This window comes from Mizuhopecten yessoensis, unplaced genomic scaffold (assembly GCF_002113885.1).
Source record: "Mizuhopecten yessoensis strain PY_sf001 unplaced genomic scaffold, ASM211388v2 scaffold4839, whole genome shotgun sequence".
NCBI classification, from domain to species: Eukaryota; Metazoa; Mollusca; class Bivalvia; order Pectinida; family Pectinidae; genus Mizuhopecten; species Mizuhopecten yessoensis.
Genome location: NW_018405747.1, coordinates 741954 through 760271, shown reverse-complemented (window position 1 = coordinate 760271; position 18318 = coordinate 741954). Strand labels below are relative to the sequence as shown.

The window sequence follows — 18318 nt, the reverse complement described above, 5'->3', positions numbered from 1 at the left end:
AGAGGTCATAGGGTCATACACACAAGAGTCATTACAGATACAGAGGTCATAGGGTCATAAACACAAGAGTCATTACAGATACAGAGGTCATAGGGTCATAAACACAAGAGTCATTACAGATACAGATATAGAGGTCATAGGGTCATATACACACAAGAGTCATTACAGATACAGAGGGCATAGGGTCATACACACACAAGAGTCATTACAGATACAGAGGTCATATAGTGTCATACACACACAAGAATTAATGCAGATACAGATCTAGAGGTCATAGGGTCATACACACAAGAGTCATTACAGATACAGAGGACATAGGGTCATACACACACAAGAATTAATGCAGATACAGAGAGGTCATAGGGTCATACACTCAAGAGTCATTACAGATACAGGGGACATAGGGTCATACACACACAAGAGTCATTACAGATACAGAGGTCATAGGGTCATACACATACAAGAATCATACCAGATACAGAGGTCATAGGGTCATACACAGACAACAGTCATGTCAAAAGGTCAGAGACACAGATAACAAGTACCATACACAGTCTACTTTTTTTAACAGATATTTACCATACAGAGTCACAGTTGTATTTCTTGAGAGGTTTTCTGTTCATGTCAAAGTGTTTGTCTATTGTGAGACTGGTATCAGTGTCATGAGCAGAGCCAAAATTTGTCACACTCCTGGCAGGGATACCCAGGGTACGGCAACCTGGAAACCACACAAAGCGATATTACAAATCAACCCAGGATACGGCAATCTGAAAATCACACAAGGCCATATTACAACACGCAGATTTATACAGCTTCAAATCTGAGATTGATTTCTTACTACTTTAAATCACATATATCCCAACTGGACTTCACATAGCTTTTTATCTCATACACGTGTATTGCACTGCCAAAATTCACAGCTTATTTTAAATATTTCTAAAGCAAATAATATATTACTTCATATTAAACTTCTTCAAACTACCGGTACACGCAGGGATATGAATCCAGTTTATGAGACTTGAGCTTTCACAGCTAAATCATTCAGACTTTTTATGTCCAGGACAAATGTTACAATGATTTGACATCTGACCCCCTTCTGTGACCTTGACCTTAGGTTTAAAGATCCAATAAACATTCATAGCATTAATATCCTGGCCCCAGGATCATGAAACAATCTTATATTGAAGTTTTTGCTTGGCCAATCACGCATGATGTCACTTTTAATGACCTTATTTGTGATTGGTCAAGTCAAAATGTTGGGGCCAGGTGTTGTACCGTAAGTGTTGAAATTCTTGCCTGCAGAAATGTTTGTATTGTAACACCTTTAAGCTGATTGTGGTGTGGAAATTGTCATTTGGCAATGGTTTTGAAACCTATATATTCAGTATCTATTATCTGTATTTTATACAAATCAATATTAACATGCAGATATTTTTAAACTAATTTAATTACTCAACACAGAAAATGAGATAAATTTACATCACAATGTCCAAGCATCACATGTACAATGTATGTTATTTAATGAACTCCAGATATAAGATAATCAATCATGTTGATTACTTATATGTGGCAAGTACAATTGAGAAGACCTAGAACTGGCCATACTTGACCAGTGTCTTGGTGCTATAGTATTAATTACTTACAGGTGGTATAAGTACACCAAAGAAGACCCAGCACTGGCCATACTTGACCAATGTCTTGGTGCTATAGTATTAATTACTTACAGGAGGTATAAGTACACCAAAGAAGACCCAGCACTGGCCATACTTGACAAATGTCTTGGTGCTATAGTATTAATTACCTACAGGGGGTAAGTACATCGGAGAAGACCGAGCGCTAAAGTATTAATTACTTAGGGGTGGTAAGTACACTGGAGAAGACCCAGCACTGGCCATACTTGACCAATGTCTTGGTGCTATATATATATATAGTATTAATTACCTACAGGTGGTAAGTACATCGGAGAAGACCGAGCGCTATAGTATTAATTACTTAGGGGTGGTAAGTACACTGGAGAAGACCCAGCACTGGCCATACTTGACCAGTGTCTTGGTGCTATAGTATTAATTACTTAGAGGTGATTAATACACCGAAGAAGACGCAGCACTGGCCGTACTTAAGCAATGTCTTGGTGCTATAGTATTAAATTACTTACAGATGGTAAGTACACCAGAGAAGACCCAGCACTGGCCATTAACTTGACCAATTCATTGGTGCTATAGTATTAATTACTTACAGGTGGTATAAGTACACCAGAGAAGACCCAGCACTGGCCGTACTTGACCAATGTCTTGGTGCTATAGTATTAATTACTTACAGGTGGTAAGTACACCGGAGAAGACCCAGCACTGGCCATACTTGACCAGTGTCTTGGTGCTATAGTATAAATTACTTACAGGTGGTATAAGTACACCAGAGAAGACCAAGCACTGGCCATACTTGACCAATCTCTTGGTGCTATAGTATTAATTACTTACAGATGGTAAGTACACAGGTGAAGACCGAGCACTGGCCGTACTTGACCAAGCCCCAGCACTGGCCATACTTGACCAATGTCTTGGTGCTATAGTATTAATTACTAACAGGTGGTAAGTACACAGGAGAAGACCGAGCACTGGCCGTACTTGACCAAGCCCAAGAACTGGCCATACTTGACCAATGTCTTGGTGCTATAGGATTAATTACTAACAGGTGGTAAAGATAAGTACACTGGAGAAGACACAGCACTGGCCGTACTTAAGCAGTGTCTTGGTGCTATAGTATTAATTACTAACAGGTGGTAAATATAAGTACACTGGAGAAGACACAGCACTGGCCGTACTTAAGCAGTGTCTTGGTGCTATATAGTATTAATAACTAACAGGTGGTAAGTACACTGGAGAAGACCCAGCACTGGCCGTACTTAAGCAGTGTCTTGGTGCTATAGTATTAATTACTAACAGGTGGTAAGTACACAGGAGAAGACCTAGCACTGGCTGTACTTGACCAGTGTATCGGTGCTATAGTATTAATAACTTACAGGTGGTTAGTACACCAGAAAAGACCGGGCCAGCACTGGCCATACTTAAGCAGTGTCTTGGTGCTATCGTATTAATTACTTACAGGTGGTTAGTACACCGGAGAAGACCCAGCACTGGCCGTACTTTACCGGTCTCTTGGTACTATAGTATTGCTCCAGTATCGCTACACTTCCTGCCCAGCTTGTTGGGGATTTGCCCCCCTCATATTTGCCGGACCAGTTGCCTGCCAGTACACCGTTATCTCCAATGTTGTTTACCTGAAGGTAGGTAATTCACATGTCACATACTCTATATAACACACGGTATATTTATCATTATGGACATTTGATGAGGTAAATATGTGGTTATATGGACCTGAGAAGAGATATACTCTTATTTACTGAGACAAAGTCTAGAAGTGATGTCATTTAGGGATATTTAATATTTCTTTTGAAAGAAATGTTTGTCCCAAGGTCGTTTACCTTAAATTTGCGGGTATAGTGCGCAGGTACATTTTTGGGGGCAGATTTGAAAGGAAAAAAATAATGAAAAACGACAACGATAACCCAAGAATGACTTGTTCATGAGCGCACTCCCTTTTTGACATGACAATATTTACCTAAAAAAGTGTACACTATAAGGCAAATTTACAGTAAGTCTTATCTGGTAATAAACGACTCCTACTGCCCCTAATAGAATGCCATATATAATGCCAACAAAAATTTGTTTGTTTCAATATTGGTATGTGTGCAATTAGTTATGATAAGTAATAACTGCCATGGGGATTTGATCGGCTCGTATGCTATCCAATGCGCCACCTGACCACCAGAGTATGATTTTACTTTCTACAACATCCATGAAACAATTTAATTTTACTAAGTAATATAGCTGGTACAAATATACTTTCTTCTGGTCACATTTCAAACAAGAGGCCCAGAGGGCCTGTACCGCTCACCTGGAAATGTTAGCAAAATTTAAGTTGAAATAACCAGATGTTGCTGTACATGTGTTACATATTTAGTCAGGGGTTATATTTATATGCAATTGGATAAAATCTTGTCATTCCTACAGGAAAAGGAGAATTTTGAAGAATTTGCTATGTTTCCACAATTGGGCCCCGCCCCTCTGCACCCAGGGGGGTCAGACCCACAGTTCCCCCTCACCCAAGGATGCTTTGTACCAAATTTAGACAAAATCCTGTCATTCCTATAAAAGAAGAACGATTTTAAAACCATTTTTCTGTTTTTCCTATTTGGCCCTGCCCCTCTGCCCCTCTGCCCCTCTGCCCCAGGGGTTAAAACCCAAAGTTTATACAAAACTGGTTCCCCTTCATCAAAGTCACTTTTGACAAAATCCTGTCATTCCTACAAAAGAAGAAGCTTGCTCTGTTTTCACTATTAGACCCAACATTTATACAAATATAGTCTCCTTCACCAAAGGGTGCTTCATACCAAATTTAGTCAAAATCTGCTTGGCCGTTCAGTACCAGTAGCTTTTAAAGGAAAAGTTGATGGAGGGACGACGGACGCTGCGGTATGGCATACGCTCACCATGGTCCTTTCGGACCAGGTGAGCTAATAATTTTACATTTTGTTACAAAAATACATCAGAAGGGTTCTTAAAGTACATTTGTCTGTCACTTTGTTACAATAAGAGCTTATTATAATGTTTTACCCATAGGTACTACAGTTTGTGTAGATATAATTGTGATGGGTGTATTTTGCACTGCCTGTACAGTACTATTATTTTGTAAGTACAGAGTTGTGATGGGGATATATTGTTCCGCCCCTGTGGTAATTGTTCTACTGTAGGGATTATTCCACCCCTGTGGTACCCATGTTTCTATAGTTGTTTCTGATTTAGTACAACTCATTCCATCACTGTCAAGTCTATTATGAACTTGTTAGAAAACAGTTTTATGTATCAACATCTTTCACAAGCGACTTATCAAAGCGGTCAGTTTGCGACTTACCAAAGCGGTCAGTTTGCGACTTACCAAAGCGGTCAGTTTGCGGACTACCAGTACAGAGCTGGCACAGGCTTTCATGTCTATTCCACTTCCGTGGAGAAGGTCAAGGACACAGTCGAGAATTACATCATCAAACTAAAATGTACCAACATAATTAATTTGTTTTTTCGTTCTATAGTATCTGACTTTCCATTCTAAAACTACACAGGTAAACAAATTATTAAAACCCTAGTGCCTATAGCCAACCTAGGAGTCATTAATCTGACAGTCTGTTAATGTGAATTGTTAGAATTTGTGAGATACATATATTTTCATCTAACATCTTAAGAAAATTAAGTGTTGTACATTTTTTAAATGTCACAAAAATGTTATTGAACATGACAGCATTTAACAATTACAAATAAATAACCAGCCGTATTGTTATATATATAGGATTACTGCTATGTATATAGGATCATTAGGTCCAAGACTTTAATCAATCTGTATCTGTTTTGGTCCTAGACTTTAATCAATCTGTATCTGTTTTGGTCTTTATATAGACTTTAATCAATCTGTATCTGTTTTGGTCCTAGACTTTTATCAACCTGTATCTGTTTTGGTCCTAGACTTTAATCAATATGAATCTGTTTTGGTCCTATCCTTGTCTTTATAAGTATCCGAGTGCTACTTATAGATGCTATCTCTTGTCTTTCTCTAACGTACCTGTCCAAAGTTCCAGGAACGAGGTTTAATCCTTCTTTTACTTCCGTAGTAGATCCTTCCAGAATCATTGAGTACATACTCTTTCAGGAGACCTTCCTCGCCAAGGAAGACAGTGTCCTCTGTAACAAACACACACCCTTGTCACAATCTAATGAACTCGCAGTACCCTTGTTACAACCTTGGTACAATTTTGTTTACTGTGCTGATTCAAAACAGAGAAAACCTGATAATAAATGTTTCCGTAATCTATAAAATTTAATATTCTTGAACTGGTTTTTGGTACAAGTGCATCAATCAATGAAACTCCAATGTTTATCTAGCATGCATCATCACGGTATACCTACATATGTAGCTTGTAATTCATTACTTTATGCATTACTTGCATTTTGTATAGAGTTGCTTGTACTTTCATTGCACTTTAGTATAAGTAAAAAAAACCACTTTAGTATAAGTAAAAAAAAAAAAAAAAAAAGGTCTCATATAGGAGGTTATATAATCAAGTAACAATTCCTGTGGTCAGATTATTTAGATTATAATTCCATACTTTACATTATTATAAGCCACATATACTTGTTTGCCCACCTTTGCACCAAGGATTGAAGAGGATATAGATCTTGTGTTCTTCTTTGTAAATCTTGTATGCGTAGGGAGTGTCTTTGCCTCTGCTGTTTCTGTTGGAGACCCTGATGTGGAATCCCCAGCGCCCAATGATACAGTCCGGAGCGGGCCGTACACTGACAATCAGTTTTGTCTCTTCGGCACTCTCTATTTTGGCATTCCACTTATTCTTCTCCTCTTTTCCGTCTAGGTCCACCTTGATCAGAGTGCGTTTGGTCTGAGTGGGACAATTTCCTGTGGAATGACAAATAACAGCTAAAATCTATGTGTGTTCTCTGAATGATCTGTGTGACATATGTGTGTTCTCTGAATGATCTGTGTGATATATGTGTGTTCTCTGAATGATCTGTGTGATATATGTGTGTTCTCTGAATGATCTGTGTGATATATGTGTGTTCTCTGAATGATCTGTGTGATATATGTGTGTTCTCTGAATGATCTGTGTGATATATGTGTGTTCTCTGAATGATCTGTGTGATATATGTGTGTTCTCTGAATGATCTGTGTGATATATGTGTGTTCTCTGAATGATCTGTGTGATATATGTGTGTTCTCTGAATGATCTGTGTGATATATGTGTGTTCTCTGAATGATCTGTGTGATATATGTGTGTTCTCTGAATGATCTGTGTGATATATGTGTGTTCTCTGAATGATCTGTGTGATATATGTGTGTTCTCTGAATGATCTGTGTGATATATGTGTGTTCTCTGAATGATCTGTGTGATATATGTGTGTTCTCTGAATGATCTGTGTGATATATGTGTGTTCTCTGAATGATCTGTGTGATATATGTGTGTTCTCTGAATGATCTGTGTGATATATGTGTGTTCTCTGAATGATCTGTGTGATATATGTGTGTTCTCTGAATGATCTGTGTGATATATGTGTGTTCTCTGAATGATCTGTGTGATATATGTGTGTTCTCTGAATGATCTGTGTGATATATGTGTGTTCTCTGAATGATCTGTGTGATATATGTGTGTTCTCTGAATGATCTGTGTGATATATGTGTGTTCTCTGAATGATCTGTGTGATATATGTGTGTTCTCTGAATGATCTGTGTGATATATGTGTGTTCTCTGAATGATCTGTGTGATATATGTGTGTTCTCTGAATGATCTGTGTGATATATGTGTGTTCTCTGAATGATCTGTGTGATATATGTGTGTTCTCTGAATGATCTGTGTGATATATGTGTGTTCTCTGAATGATCTGTGTGATATATGTGTGTTCTCTGAATGATCTGTGTGATATATGTGTGTTCTCTGAATGATCTGTGTGATATATGTGTGTTCTCTGAATGATCTGTGTGATATATGTGTGTTCTCTGAATGATCTGTGTGATATATGTGTGTTCTCTGAATGATCTGTGTGATATATGTGTGTTCTCTGAATGATCTGTGTGATATATGTGTGTTCTCTGAATGATCTGTGTGATATATGTGTGTTCTCTGAATGATCTGTGTGATATATGTGTGTTCTCTGAATGATCTGTGTGATATATGTGTGTTCTCTGAATGATCTGTGTGATATATGTGTGTTCTCTGAATGATCTGTGTGATATATGTGTGTTCTCTGAATGATCTGTGTGATATATGTGTGTTCTCTGAATGATCTGTGTGATATATGTGTGTTCTCTGAATGATCTGTGTGATATATGTGTGTTCTCTGAATGATCTGTGTGATATATGTGTGTTCTCTGAATGATCTGTGTGATATATGTGTGTTCTCTGAATGATCTGTGTGATATATGTGTGTTCTCTGAATGATCTGTGTGATATATGTGTGTTCTCTGAATGATCTGTGTGATATATGTGTGTTCTCTGAATGATCTGTGTGATATATGTGTGTTCTCTGAATGATCTGTGTGATATATGTGTGTTCTCTGAATGATCTGTGTGATATATGTGTGTTCTCTGAATGATCTGTGTGATATATGTGTGTTCTCTGAATGATCTGTGTGATATATGTGTGTTCTCTGAATGATCTGTGTGATATATGTGTGTTCTCTGAATGATCTGTGTGATATATGTGTGTTCTCTGAATGATCTGTGTGATATATGTGTGTTCTCTGAATGATCTGTGTGATATATGTGTGTTCTCTGAATGATCTGTGTGATATATGTGTGTTCTCTGAATGATCTGTGTGATATATGTGTGTTCTCTGAATGATCTGTGTGATATATGTGTGTTCTCTGAATGATCTGTGTGACATATGTGTGTTCTCTGAATGATCTGTGTGACATATGTGTGTTCTCTGAATGATCTGTGTGACATATGTGTGTTCTCTGAATGATCTGTGTGACATATGTGTGTTCTCTGAATGATCTGTGTGATATATGTGTGTTCTCTGAATGATCTGTGTGATATATGTGTGATCTTTGTATGATCTGTGTGACATATGTGTGTTCTCTGAATGATCTGTGTGATATATGTTTGATATATGTGTGATCTTTGTATGATCTGTGTGATATATGTGTGATATATGTGTGATCTTTGTATGATCTGTGTGATTATGTGTGTTCTCTGAATGATCTTGTGTGACATATGTGTGTTCTCTGAAGGATCTGTGTGACATATGTGTGTTCGCTGAATGATCTGTGTGATATATGTTTGATATATGTGTGATCTTTGTATGATCTGTGTGACATATGTGTGTTCTCTGAATGATCTGTGTGATATATGTGTTCTCTGAATGATCTGTGTGATATATGTGTAATCTTTGTATGATCTGTGTGACATATGTGTGTTCTCTGAATGATCTGTGTGATATATGTGTGATCTCTGCATGATCTGTGTGATATATGTGTGATCTTTGTATGATCTGTGTGATATATGTGTGATATATGTGTGATCTTTGTATGACCCCAGTGTGTTTCTTTATTTGTGACCTCTGTGTAAAGCTCTGTTTGGACTGTGTTTGAACCTTGTGCGATCTGTGTGTGAACTATATGTGCGACCTCTGTATGATATGTGTAATCTATGTGTGAACTCTATATTGTGTGATATATGTGTGATTTCTAAATGTATCATCATAGTTTTCAACCTCACCACCTTTAAGTTTCCTAAAAGTGATATCACAGCGGACAATTATAATCTTACGCCTGTTATATCACTCGTCACATCATGATTCAGGCTCCTATAACAAGACAAATCCTTTTATGATATTTATAGTAGTGTTATATATGCTTTTGGCAAAAATTTCAAGACAGACATACCTATATCAAACTCCAGAGACATCTTGTCCTTGGACTTGTCGTAAGGACGGTCAAGCTCCACTTGAATCTTGAAGAACTGACCTCTCCTGACCACCAGTTTAGGTGCTTTATCGTCCTGTGTAATGTCATACTCGTCTGTGTGATGATCAGGACAATTCTCAGCGATGAGGAAACTCACAGACTTCACCTGGATCAGGGTTGCTAGTTCTGACTCGGGCCCTGAGGGAAAACAACACCTATATCATTACGGTGCCAGGTACATAGACGTTGTTAAAAACATTAACAATTTTTTTTCTGGCTTATGGTATTTGGCAAGTACGTATCTGGAATGAAACTGCATAAATTTTGATAATTGTTATTGACTTTGATCAATTTTTAAGGTCACAGGGGTCTTTTGGCAAAATTATTTTTTTAATTTTAAGTATGAAGATTGAGATGACATGGTCAAAACATTGATTAAAAAACCCAACCGAAATAATATGCAACTTTATAGGAATGTCTAACAAATTTGCCATGAAATGTATTCTTGTTTAAGAATTAAGGTTGTTTTCTTGCTGGGTGCTGAACACAAAAAGGAGAAATATTTCAATATTAGTTTTAATGAGAATATTTTTCTGTGATAGATTAAATATTGACGTGAGTAGTTCAGGCCCTCTGGGCCTCTAAGTTTTAAATTTCAATTGCAAACATTTCAATATTTCAACCTCAGTGATTGGTTAAGTGTCTTTGTCTACGTGTGCAGAATACTGAAACATTATACTGTACTACACCAATTTTACCTAAATCATCTTTCCTTTAGAATGTCCTGGCCTTCAGTCATTACCATTTCTATTCAGGTTTATTTGCACCGGTGACCTGGTTACCTTGAGAATGTCCTTCAGTCATTACAATTTTTATTCAGGTCTATTTATACTGGTGACCTGGTTACTATATATAGGTATGTACTGGTGACGTATATACTGGTAACCTGTTGTAACACTACCTTGAGTTGTAATAATGTCTCACGAACCCTCAATACCCTTTCAAACTAAATAGAACATCGATTGAAAAAATTAAAATCCGGCAAATGAACTGTAAACAGTCAGTGGCATTGTAAGCTAGAGATTGCATGAAGATAACCTTTTACAACATTTTTTTTTAACAATAGATTTTTGTATTACGTACATGAACGTGGTTGTGTCTGCTGATATAGGGAGTTCAGAAAACCATTTCACAGCCCACTTAATATGTACTACAGGGTTACACTCCTAAGTTCACTGTTGCTAGGTGTTCCATGAAACATGAGTTAACACATTTACCCCTGAACTTTCATAATGGACTATTCCAACCTTTGCATTGGAAGAGTTCAAATGTGTCTTCAGGGGTAAATGAGTTAAAGAGTTGGACATGCTATCATAAATTTCATATTTACTAACTTTTATTTGGAGACTCGATCTGCCAGTGACTAGGATACTTACTGTATGCATATGATAAGATTTAGACAATGCCTGATATTATATGTACTGCTGTTCAGTAGAGATGCCAACCAATTCCATTGTTCTGTAATGTCCTACATAGGAGTACTATAGTCACCCTGCTGATGTGCTGGTCCTCTGGATTTATTGTCATACAGTAGTTGGTTAAAAGTTTATTTGTTGTTTAGAGGTTCTAATTGGTCCGGAATCCAAATCTGGGCTGTATCAGTCCTACTCTGGCCTGTATCAGTCCTACTCTGGCCTGTGTCAATCCTACTCTGGCCTGTATCAGTCCTACTCTGGAATGTATTAATCCTACTCTGGCCTGTATCAATCCTACCCTGGCCTGTATAAACCCTACTCTGGCCTGTATCAATCCTCCTCTGGCCTGTATCAATCCTACTCTGGCCTGTATCAGTCTAACTCTGGCCTGTGTCAATCCTACCCTGGCCTGTATCAACCCTACTCTGGCCTGTATCAATCCTACCATGCCTGTATCAGTCCTACTCTGGCCTGTATCAATCCTATTCTGGCCTGTATCAATCCTATTCTGGCCTGTATCAGTCCTACTCTGGCATGTATTAATCCTACTCTGGCCTGTATCAGTCTAACTCTGGCCTGTATCAATCCTATTCTTGGCTGTATCAGTCCTACTCTGGCCTGTATCAATCCTTACCTGGCCTGTATCAATCCTACTCTGGCCTGTATCAATCCTACTCTGGCCTGTATTAATCCTATTCTGGCCTGTATCAGTCCTACTCTGGCCTGTATCAGTCCTACTCTGGCCTGTATTAATCCTACCCTGGCCTGTATCAATCCTACTCTGGCCTGTATCAGTCCTACTCTGGCCTGTATTAATCCTACCCTGGCCTGTATTAATCCTACCCTGGCCTGTATCAATCCTACTCTGGCCTGTATCAGTCCTACTCTGGCCTGTATTAATCCTACCCTGGCCTGTATCAATCCTACTCTGGCCTGTATCAGTCCTACTCTGGCCTGTATTAATCCTACCCTGGCCTGTATCAATCCTACTCTGGCCTGTATCAGTCCTACTCTGGCCTGTATTAATCCTACCCTGGCCTGTATCAATCCTACTCTGGCCTGTATCAGTCCTACTCTGGCCTGTATTAATCCTACCCTGGCCTGTATTAATCCTACCCTGGCCTGTATCAATCCTACTCTGGCCTGTATCAGTCCTACTCTGGCCTGTATTAATCCTACCCTGGCCTGTATTAATCCTACCCTGGCCTGTATCAATCCTACTCTGGCCTGTATCAGTCCTACTCTGGCCTGTATTAATCCTACTCTGGTCTGTATTAATCCTACCCTGGCCTGTATCAATCCTACTCTGGCCTGTATCAGTCCTACTCTGGCCTGTATTAATCCTACCCTGGCCTGTATTAATCCTACCCTGTCCTGTATCAATCCTACTCTGGCCTGTATCAGTCCTACTCTGGCCTGTATTAATCCTACCCTGGCATGTATCAGTCCTACTCTGGCCTGTATCAGTCCTACTCTGGTCTGTATCAGTCCAACTCTGGCCTGTATTAATCCTACCCTTGCCTGTATCAATCCTACTCTAGCCTGTATCAATCCTACCCTTGCCTGTATCAATCCTACTCTAGCCTGTTTCAATCCTACTCTGGCCTGTATCAATCCTACCATGCCTGTATTTATCCTTCTCTGGCCTGTATCAATCCTACCCTGGCCTGTATCAATCCTACTTTGACCTGTATTAATCCTAACCTGGCCTGTATCAATCCTACTCTGGCCTGTTTTAATCCTACCCTGGCCTGTATCAATCCTACTCTGGCCTGTATCAATCCTACCCTGGCCTGTATCAATCCTACTCTGGCCTGTATCAATCCTACTCTGGCCTGTATTAATCCTACCCTGGCCTGTATCAATCCTACTCTGGCCTGTATCAGTCCTACTCTGGCCTGTATTAATCCTACCCTGGCCTGTATTAATCCTACCCTGGCCTGTATCAATCCTACTCTGGCCTGTATCAGTCCTACTCTGGCCTGTATTAATCCTACCCTGGCCTGTATTAATCCTACCCTGGCCTGTATCAATCCTACTCTGGCCTGTATCAGTCCTACTCTGGCCTGTATTAATCCTACCCTGGCCTGTATTAATCCTACCCTGGCCTGTATCAATCCTACTCTGGCCTGTATCAGTCCTACTCTGGCCTGTATTAATCCTACCCTGGCCTGTATTAATCCTACCCTGTCCTGTATCAATCCTACTCTGGCCTGTATCAGTCCTACTCTGGCCTGTATTAATCCTACCCTGGCATGTATCAGTCCTACTCTGGCCTGTATCAGTCCTACTCTGGTCTGTATCAATCCAACTCTGGCCTGTATTAATCCTACCCTTGCCTGTATCAATCCTACTCTAGCCTGTATCAATCCTACCCTTGCCTGTATCAATCCTACTCTAGCCTGTTTCAATCCTACTCTGGCCTGTATCAATCCTACCATGCCTGTATTTATCCTTCTCTGGCCTGTATCAATCCTACCCTGGCCTGTATCAATCCTACTTTGACCTGTATTAATCCTAACCTGGCCTGTATCAATCCTACTCTGGCCTGTTTTAATCCTACCCTGGCCTGTATCAATCCTACTCTGGCCTGTTTTAATTCTACCCTGGCCTGTATCAATCCTACTCTGGCCTGTATCAATCCTACCCTGGCCTGTATCAATCCTACCCTGGCCTGTATCAATCGTACTCTGGCCTGTATCAATCCTACTCTGACCTGTATTAATCCTACCCTGGCCTGTATCAATCCTACTCTGGCCTGTATCAATCCTACCCTGGCCTGTATCAATCCTACCCTGGCCTGTATCAATCGTACTCTGGCCTGTATCAATCCTACTCTGACCTGTATTAATCCTACCCTGGCCTGTATCAATCCTACTCTGGTCTGTTTTAATCCTACTCTGGCCTGTATCAATCCTACTCTGACCTGTATTAATCTTACCCTGGCCTGTATCAATCCTACTCTGGCCTGTATCAATCCTACTCTGGCCTTTATTTAATCCTACCCTGGCCTGTATCAATCCTACTCTGGCCTGTATCAATCCATCTCCCTGGCCTGTATCAATCCTACTCTCACCTGTATCAATCCTACTCTGGCCTGTATCAATCCTACTCTCTGGCCTGTATCAATCCTACTCTCTGGCCTGTATCAATCCTACCCTTGTCTGTTTCAATCCTTCCCTGCCCTGTATCAATCCTACTCTGGTCTGTATCAGTCGTACTCTGGCCTGTATCAATCCTACCATGCCTGTATTTATCCTACTCTGGCCCGTATCAGTCCTACTCTGGCCTGTATCAATCCTACCCTGGCCTGTTTCAATCCTACTCTGACCTGTATCAATCCTACCATGCCTGTATTTATCCTACCCTGGCCTGTATCAGTCCTACTCTGGCCTGTATCAATCCTACCCTGGCCTGTATCAATCCTACTCTGGTCTGTATCAGTCCTACTCTGGCCTGTATCAATCCTACCATGCCTGTATTAATCCTACCCTGGCCTGTATCAATCCTACCCTGCCCTGTATTAATCCTACCGTGCCTGTATCAATCCTACCATGCCTGTATTTATCCTACTCTGGCCTGTATCAATCCTATCCTGGCCTGTATCAATCCTACTCTGGCCTGTATCAATCCTACCCTGGCCTGTATTAATCCTACCCTGGCCTGTATCAATCCTACCCTGGGCTGTATTAATCCTATCCTGGCCTGTATTAATCCTACCCTGGCCTGTATCAATGCTACTCTGGCCTGTATTAATCCTTCAGACCTACCTTATATTACTGGGTTTACTTACAAACTATCTAAAAATGGTCAAATTATGAAATACAATTCTTTCTCCATATGTTTAAACTTCATTTCATCACTCCTTTTAGCATGCAAAGACACTGGACTGGTACTTTATTTACTACCAGGTACCATACACATTAAGCTTGTGGTTTGTGGAAGAGTTATCTCCCTTAAACCTGTTATCACTGATTTTATGTAATAATTAAGAATCATTTGTATTACCCTCTCCTATCTCTTCTCATTTATTTACCCAAATATAAATTATCAATAACAAAATAAACTGATTCCCAATTTTACATTAAACAAACTACCAATTATAAAAATAATTATCAATTTTGAATATAAACAAATTATCAATTATGAAAATAATAATTGCAAATTATAACATAAACAAACTATCAATTTTGAATATAAACAAATAAACAATTATAAGTAATTAAGTTACCAATTATAATTACTGGTATATTATTAACAAACAACCAATTATATAAATAACCAGATACAAAATAAAGAAACAACCAAATATTACATTAAATAACTAATAATAATCATATTGCCAACTTCTGCAAAAGTAAAACTCTTTTAGATAGAAGATATGTCCTTTAAAGTAAGTAGCCTTTATCCCTAAATTAAAGATATAATGTAAAGAATTTGTGCCTCTACTCGGGATGAAACCAGTGACCCCACACTAATTTGATGCTGTATATAGCTAGCTGATGTTAGTAAGGCAAAACTGTCATTATTTACAATACATGTTCAAATGTCCCCTTGCCAGGCTCTCACTGTACTTAAAACAAAGGTTGGTCACGGGCACTAGTTCGTAATAGGAAGTGGTGTTGGGGAAAGCCAGAGTTCCCGGAGAAAAACCACCTCCCTACGGCCAGTACCTGGCGACCGCCCCACGTAGGCCTCGAACCCGTGACCCAGTGGAAGAGGGCTACTGGTAGCAGATATACCTGTCTGTGATAGTATGTAATACCTCTATGATATAATATAAATGTGTAATACCTCTCTAGGTGTACATCCTCAATACTCCGGGAGTTACGCTCACTTTCGCTCAGAGCTTCTGAGCTTCCAGAAAACTTCATTCAAAGAAGGTTTCATACTTCAGAGTATTATAGGTGAAGACATTTATTTTGACATCTTGTAATATAGGAGTAATGCAATGGACACTGGCTCCTCAGGGGATCAAACCACTGTGACCCTACACTTTATAGTCCAACTCTCTACCACTGAGCTTAACCCTTTCACCCCTATGTAACTCTAATTGGCCGACCTGGATAAGTCCATTATCCTCTACAGTGGTGAAAGGGTTAAGGGTCCCTGTCACACTGCAGGCAAAACACGAGAGAACTCCACTGTGAATTTTCATATTGACAGTTACACCCCCCCCCCCCCCCCCCCCCCCCCCCTCCACTTTATTTTAGATATATGTAAAAGGGAATTTCCCTTTAGCTCAGCTCAACGGTAGAGCATCGGGCTGGAGAGCCAATGGTCACAGGTTCGATGCCCAGCGACGGCACTATCTTTATCACTATTCCTTGTCCTACTACATATAACTGTCGTGCAGTTACGGGCCAGGCCACTTTTAGATTTGTTGAGCAGGTAATAGCTCAATTGGTTAGAGTTACATTATAGCAATCCAGGATTTGAATCCAGGTCTTGTCCTACTGAGTTTTTACATTCAGAACACATTTTATTTATGTCAGCTTTATAAAAAAAAAAAATCTCCATAAAAATCTTGCAATGAATGGTGTCCTTCCAAGTAATGGTTTATTGAATGTTAGCTTTCTACAGTTTTTGGCTGTGGAACTGAAGATAGCAATATGTCCCTTTTACATTTAAAATGCAAATCAATATCCTATACACTGTCCCGCCTCTATTCCCGTACATGAAGTAAGGAATGAGACACCACATTGTAGTATACTACTGCTCGCGTGTATAATGTTTTATTGATACCACTGAAACCCTTTATCAGTTTATAGTGTAAAAGACGCAGTCCATGTGGATCTGTTCGTATTGAAGTGAGTTGAATACTCTCCCAATCAAAACAGTATGTGATACAGTCCAGTATAGAGAATTAAGTGTTCACCTATACATAAAACAAATCAATATAGTATGTTACAAAAATTATAACTACCTGCTTGCTTTTCCTCGTTGACAACAAAAGTGACCGGTGGATTGGACCGTCCAGCTATCTGCCTGTTTCCAGAGGAGGAGGAGGAGCCCCCTGAGGGGGAGGAATTGCCACTGCCCATTGTTAGAGAAGCGTTACACGGGTACTGCGGTCGAGGTGGCAGTTATAGATACAGTTAGATACAGGTCATGTTTACATCTATCTCCACTAAACTTTACCGTTACTAAGGAGCAGTCAGGTGCATCCCATCACAGGTGTAGCTCAACCAACCGTGACAGCTAAAAACAGGTTCGAAGTAATACCCAGGTAAACTGCAGGTACTAACTTACACCTCACTCTTTGATGACCTCGTCAGCAAATCTTAGGTCACCAACACACTCATATTCAGACTCAACATAAACCTACTCGGGTGGAAAAAGTACAGTAATTTGAATTTGGTGGAATGGTCTAGCAAACACAACACAAAAAAACATCTGTATAATAGTGTTTTGGGGAGGATTTTATATGCTGATTGACATTACATTCAAGGTAATGAATTGGCCATGCATGAAATTAGGACGTGGTGCTGTCAGTTATTTTTCTATACAATGTATTTGGTTAGGCTTGGTAACAGTCGCTATATTGCTGTTAGAGTGTCTCTTTAATCACCAGTACTATATATATGGAGAACAGGTGAAAACAGGTATCCTGTAATTCAATACAACCTAAGTTTACAACAATAACATGTGTGTACCTATGTATAGATCATGACAAGTTACAACAAATATACAGGTCTATAGACACAGAACCTGTGTATTGTCTGTTTAACGTCAAAGTAGTTACCTTGACCTCTATTTCCTTATTATGAAAGGTATACAATTATTTATCACATAATCGGCCTGTTATCCAGTGAATTTGCCCTTGTAATATTTTTACATATGTTACTATTTTAATATACCTTGGAGCGTTTTTCATGAAACTCATCTCAAAGTTTCAATTTTTGCTCGCCAAGGCTTGCAAAAATAAAAACTCCTAAGACTTGTTTCATAAAATCTCATATGAAACGAAAACTCATTTAAGATCCTATATTAATCTATATAAGTATAGGTCTAGGACCTGTTAATTGTCTATCCCTATTTGTGACCTTGACCTCTAAAACCTTATTACAGTAGGTGTGTAATTTTATAAGTACCTAGGTATACAATTTGTTTGTCTATCCCTGTGTGTGACCTTGACCTCTAAAACCTTATTTTGAAAGGTATATAATTTTATAAGTACCTAGGCATAAAACATGTAAATTGTCTATCCCTGTGTGTGACCTTGACCTGAAAACCTTATTTTGAAAGGTTAATAATTGTATAAGTAACTAGGCATAAAACAAGTAAATTGTCTATCCCTGTGTGTGACCTTGA

The 18318-nt window shown here is 39.2% G+C and overlaps 1 protein-coding gene across 1 annotated transcript; it reads right to left on the bottom strand.

Moving 5' to 3' along the window:
- Positions 1-575: 575 nt before the first annotated feature.
- Positions 576-17355, bottom strand: LOC110449944 (annulin-like). Its single transcript, XM_021497126.1, has 7 exons — positions 16931-17355; positions 9509-9727; positions 6253-6522; positions 5671-5789; positions 4996-5103; positions 3103-3277; positions 576-718 (listed from the first exon to the last, which is right to left on the bottom strand). The coding sequence occupies exons 1-7, from the start codon at positions 17046-17048 to the stop codon at positions 576-578; spliced, it is 1152 nt and encodes a 383-aa protein (XP_021352801.1). The 5' UTR covers positions 17049-17355.
- Positions 17356-18318: the final 963 nt, after the last annotated feature.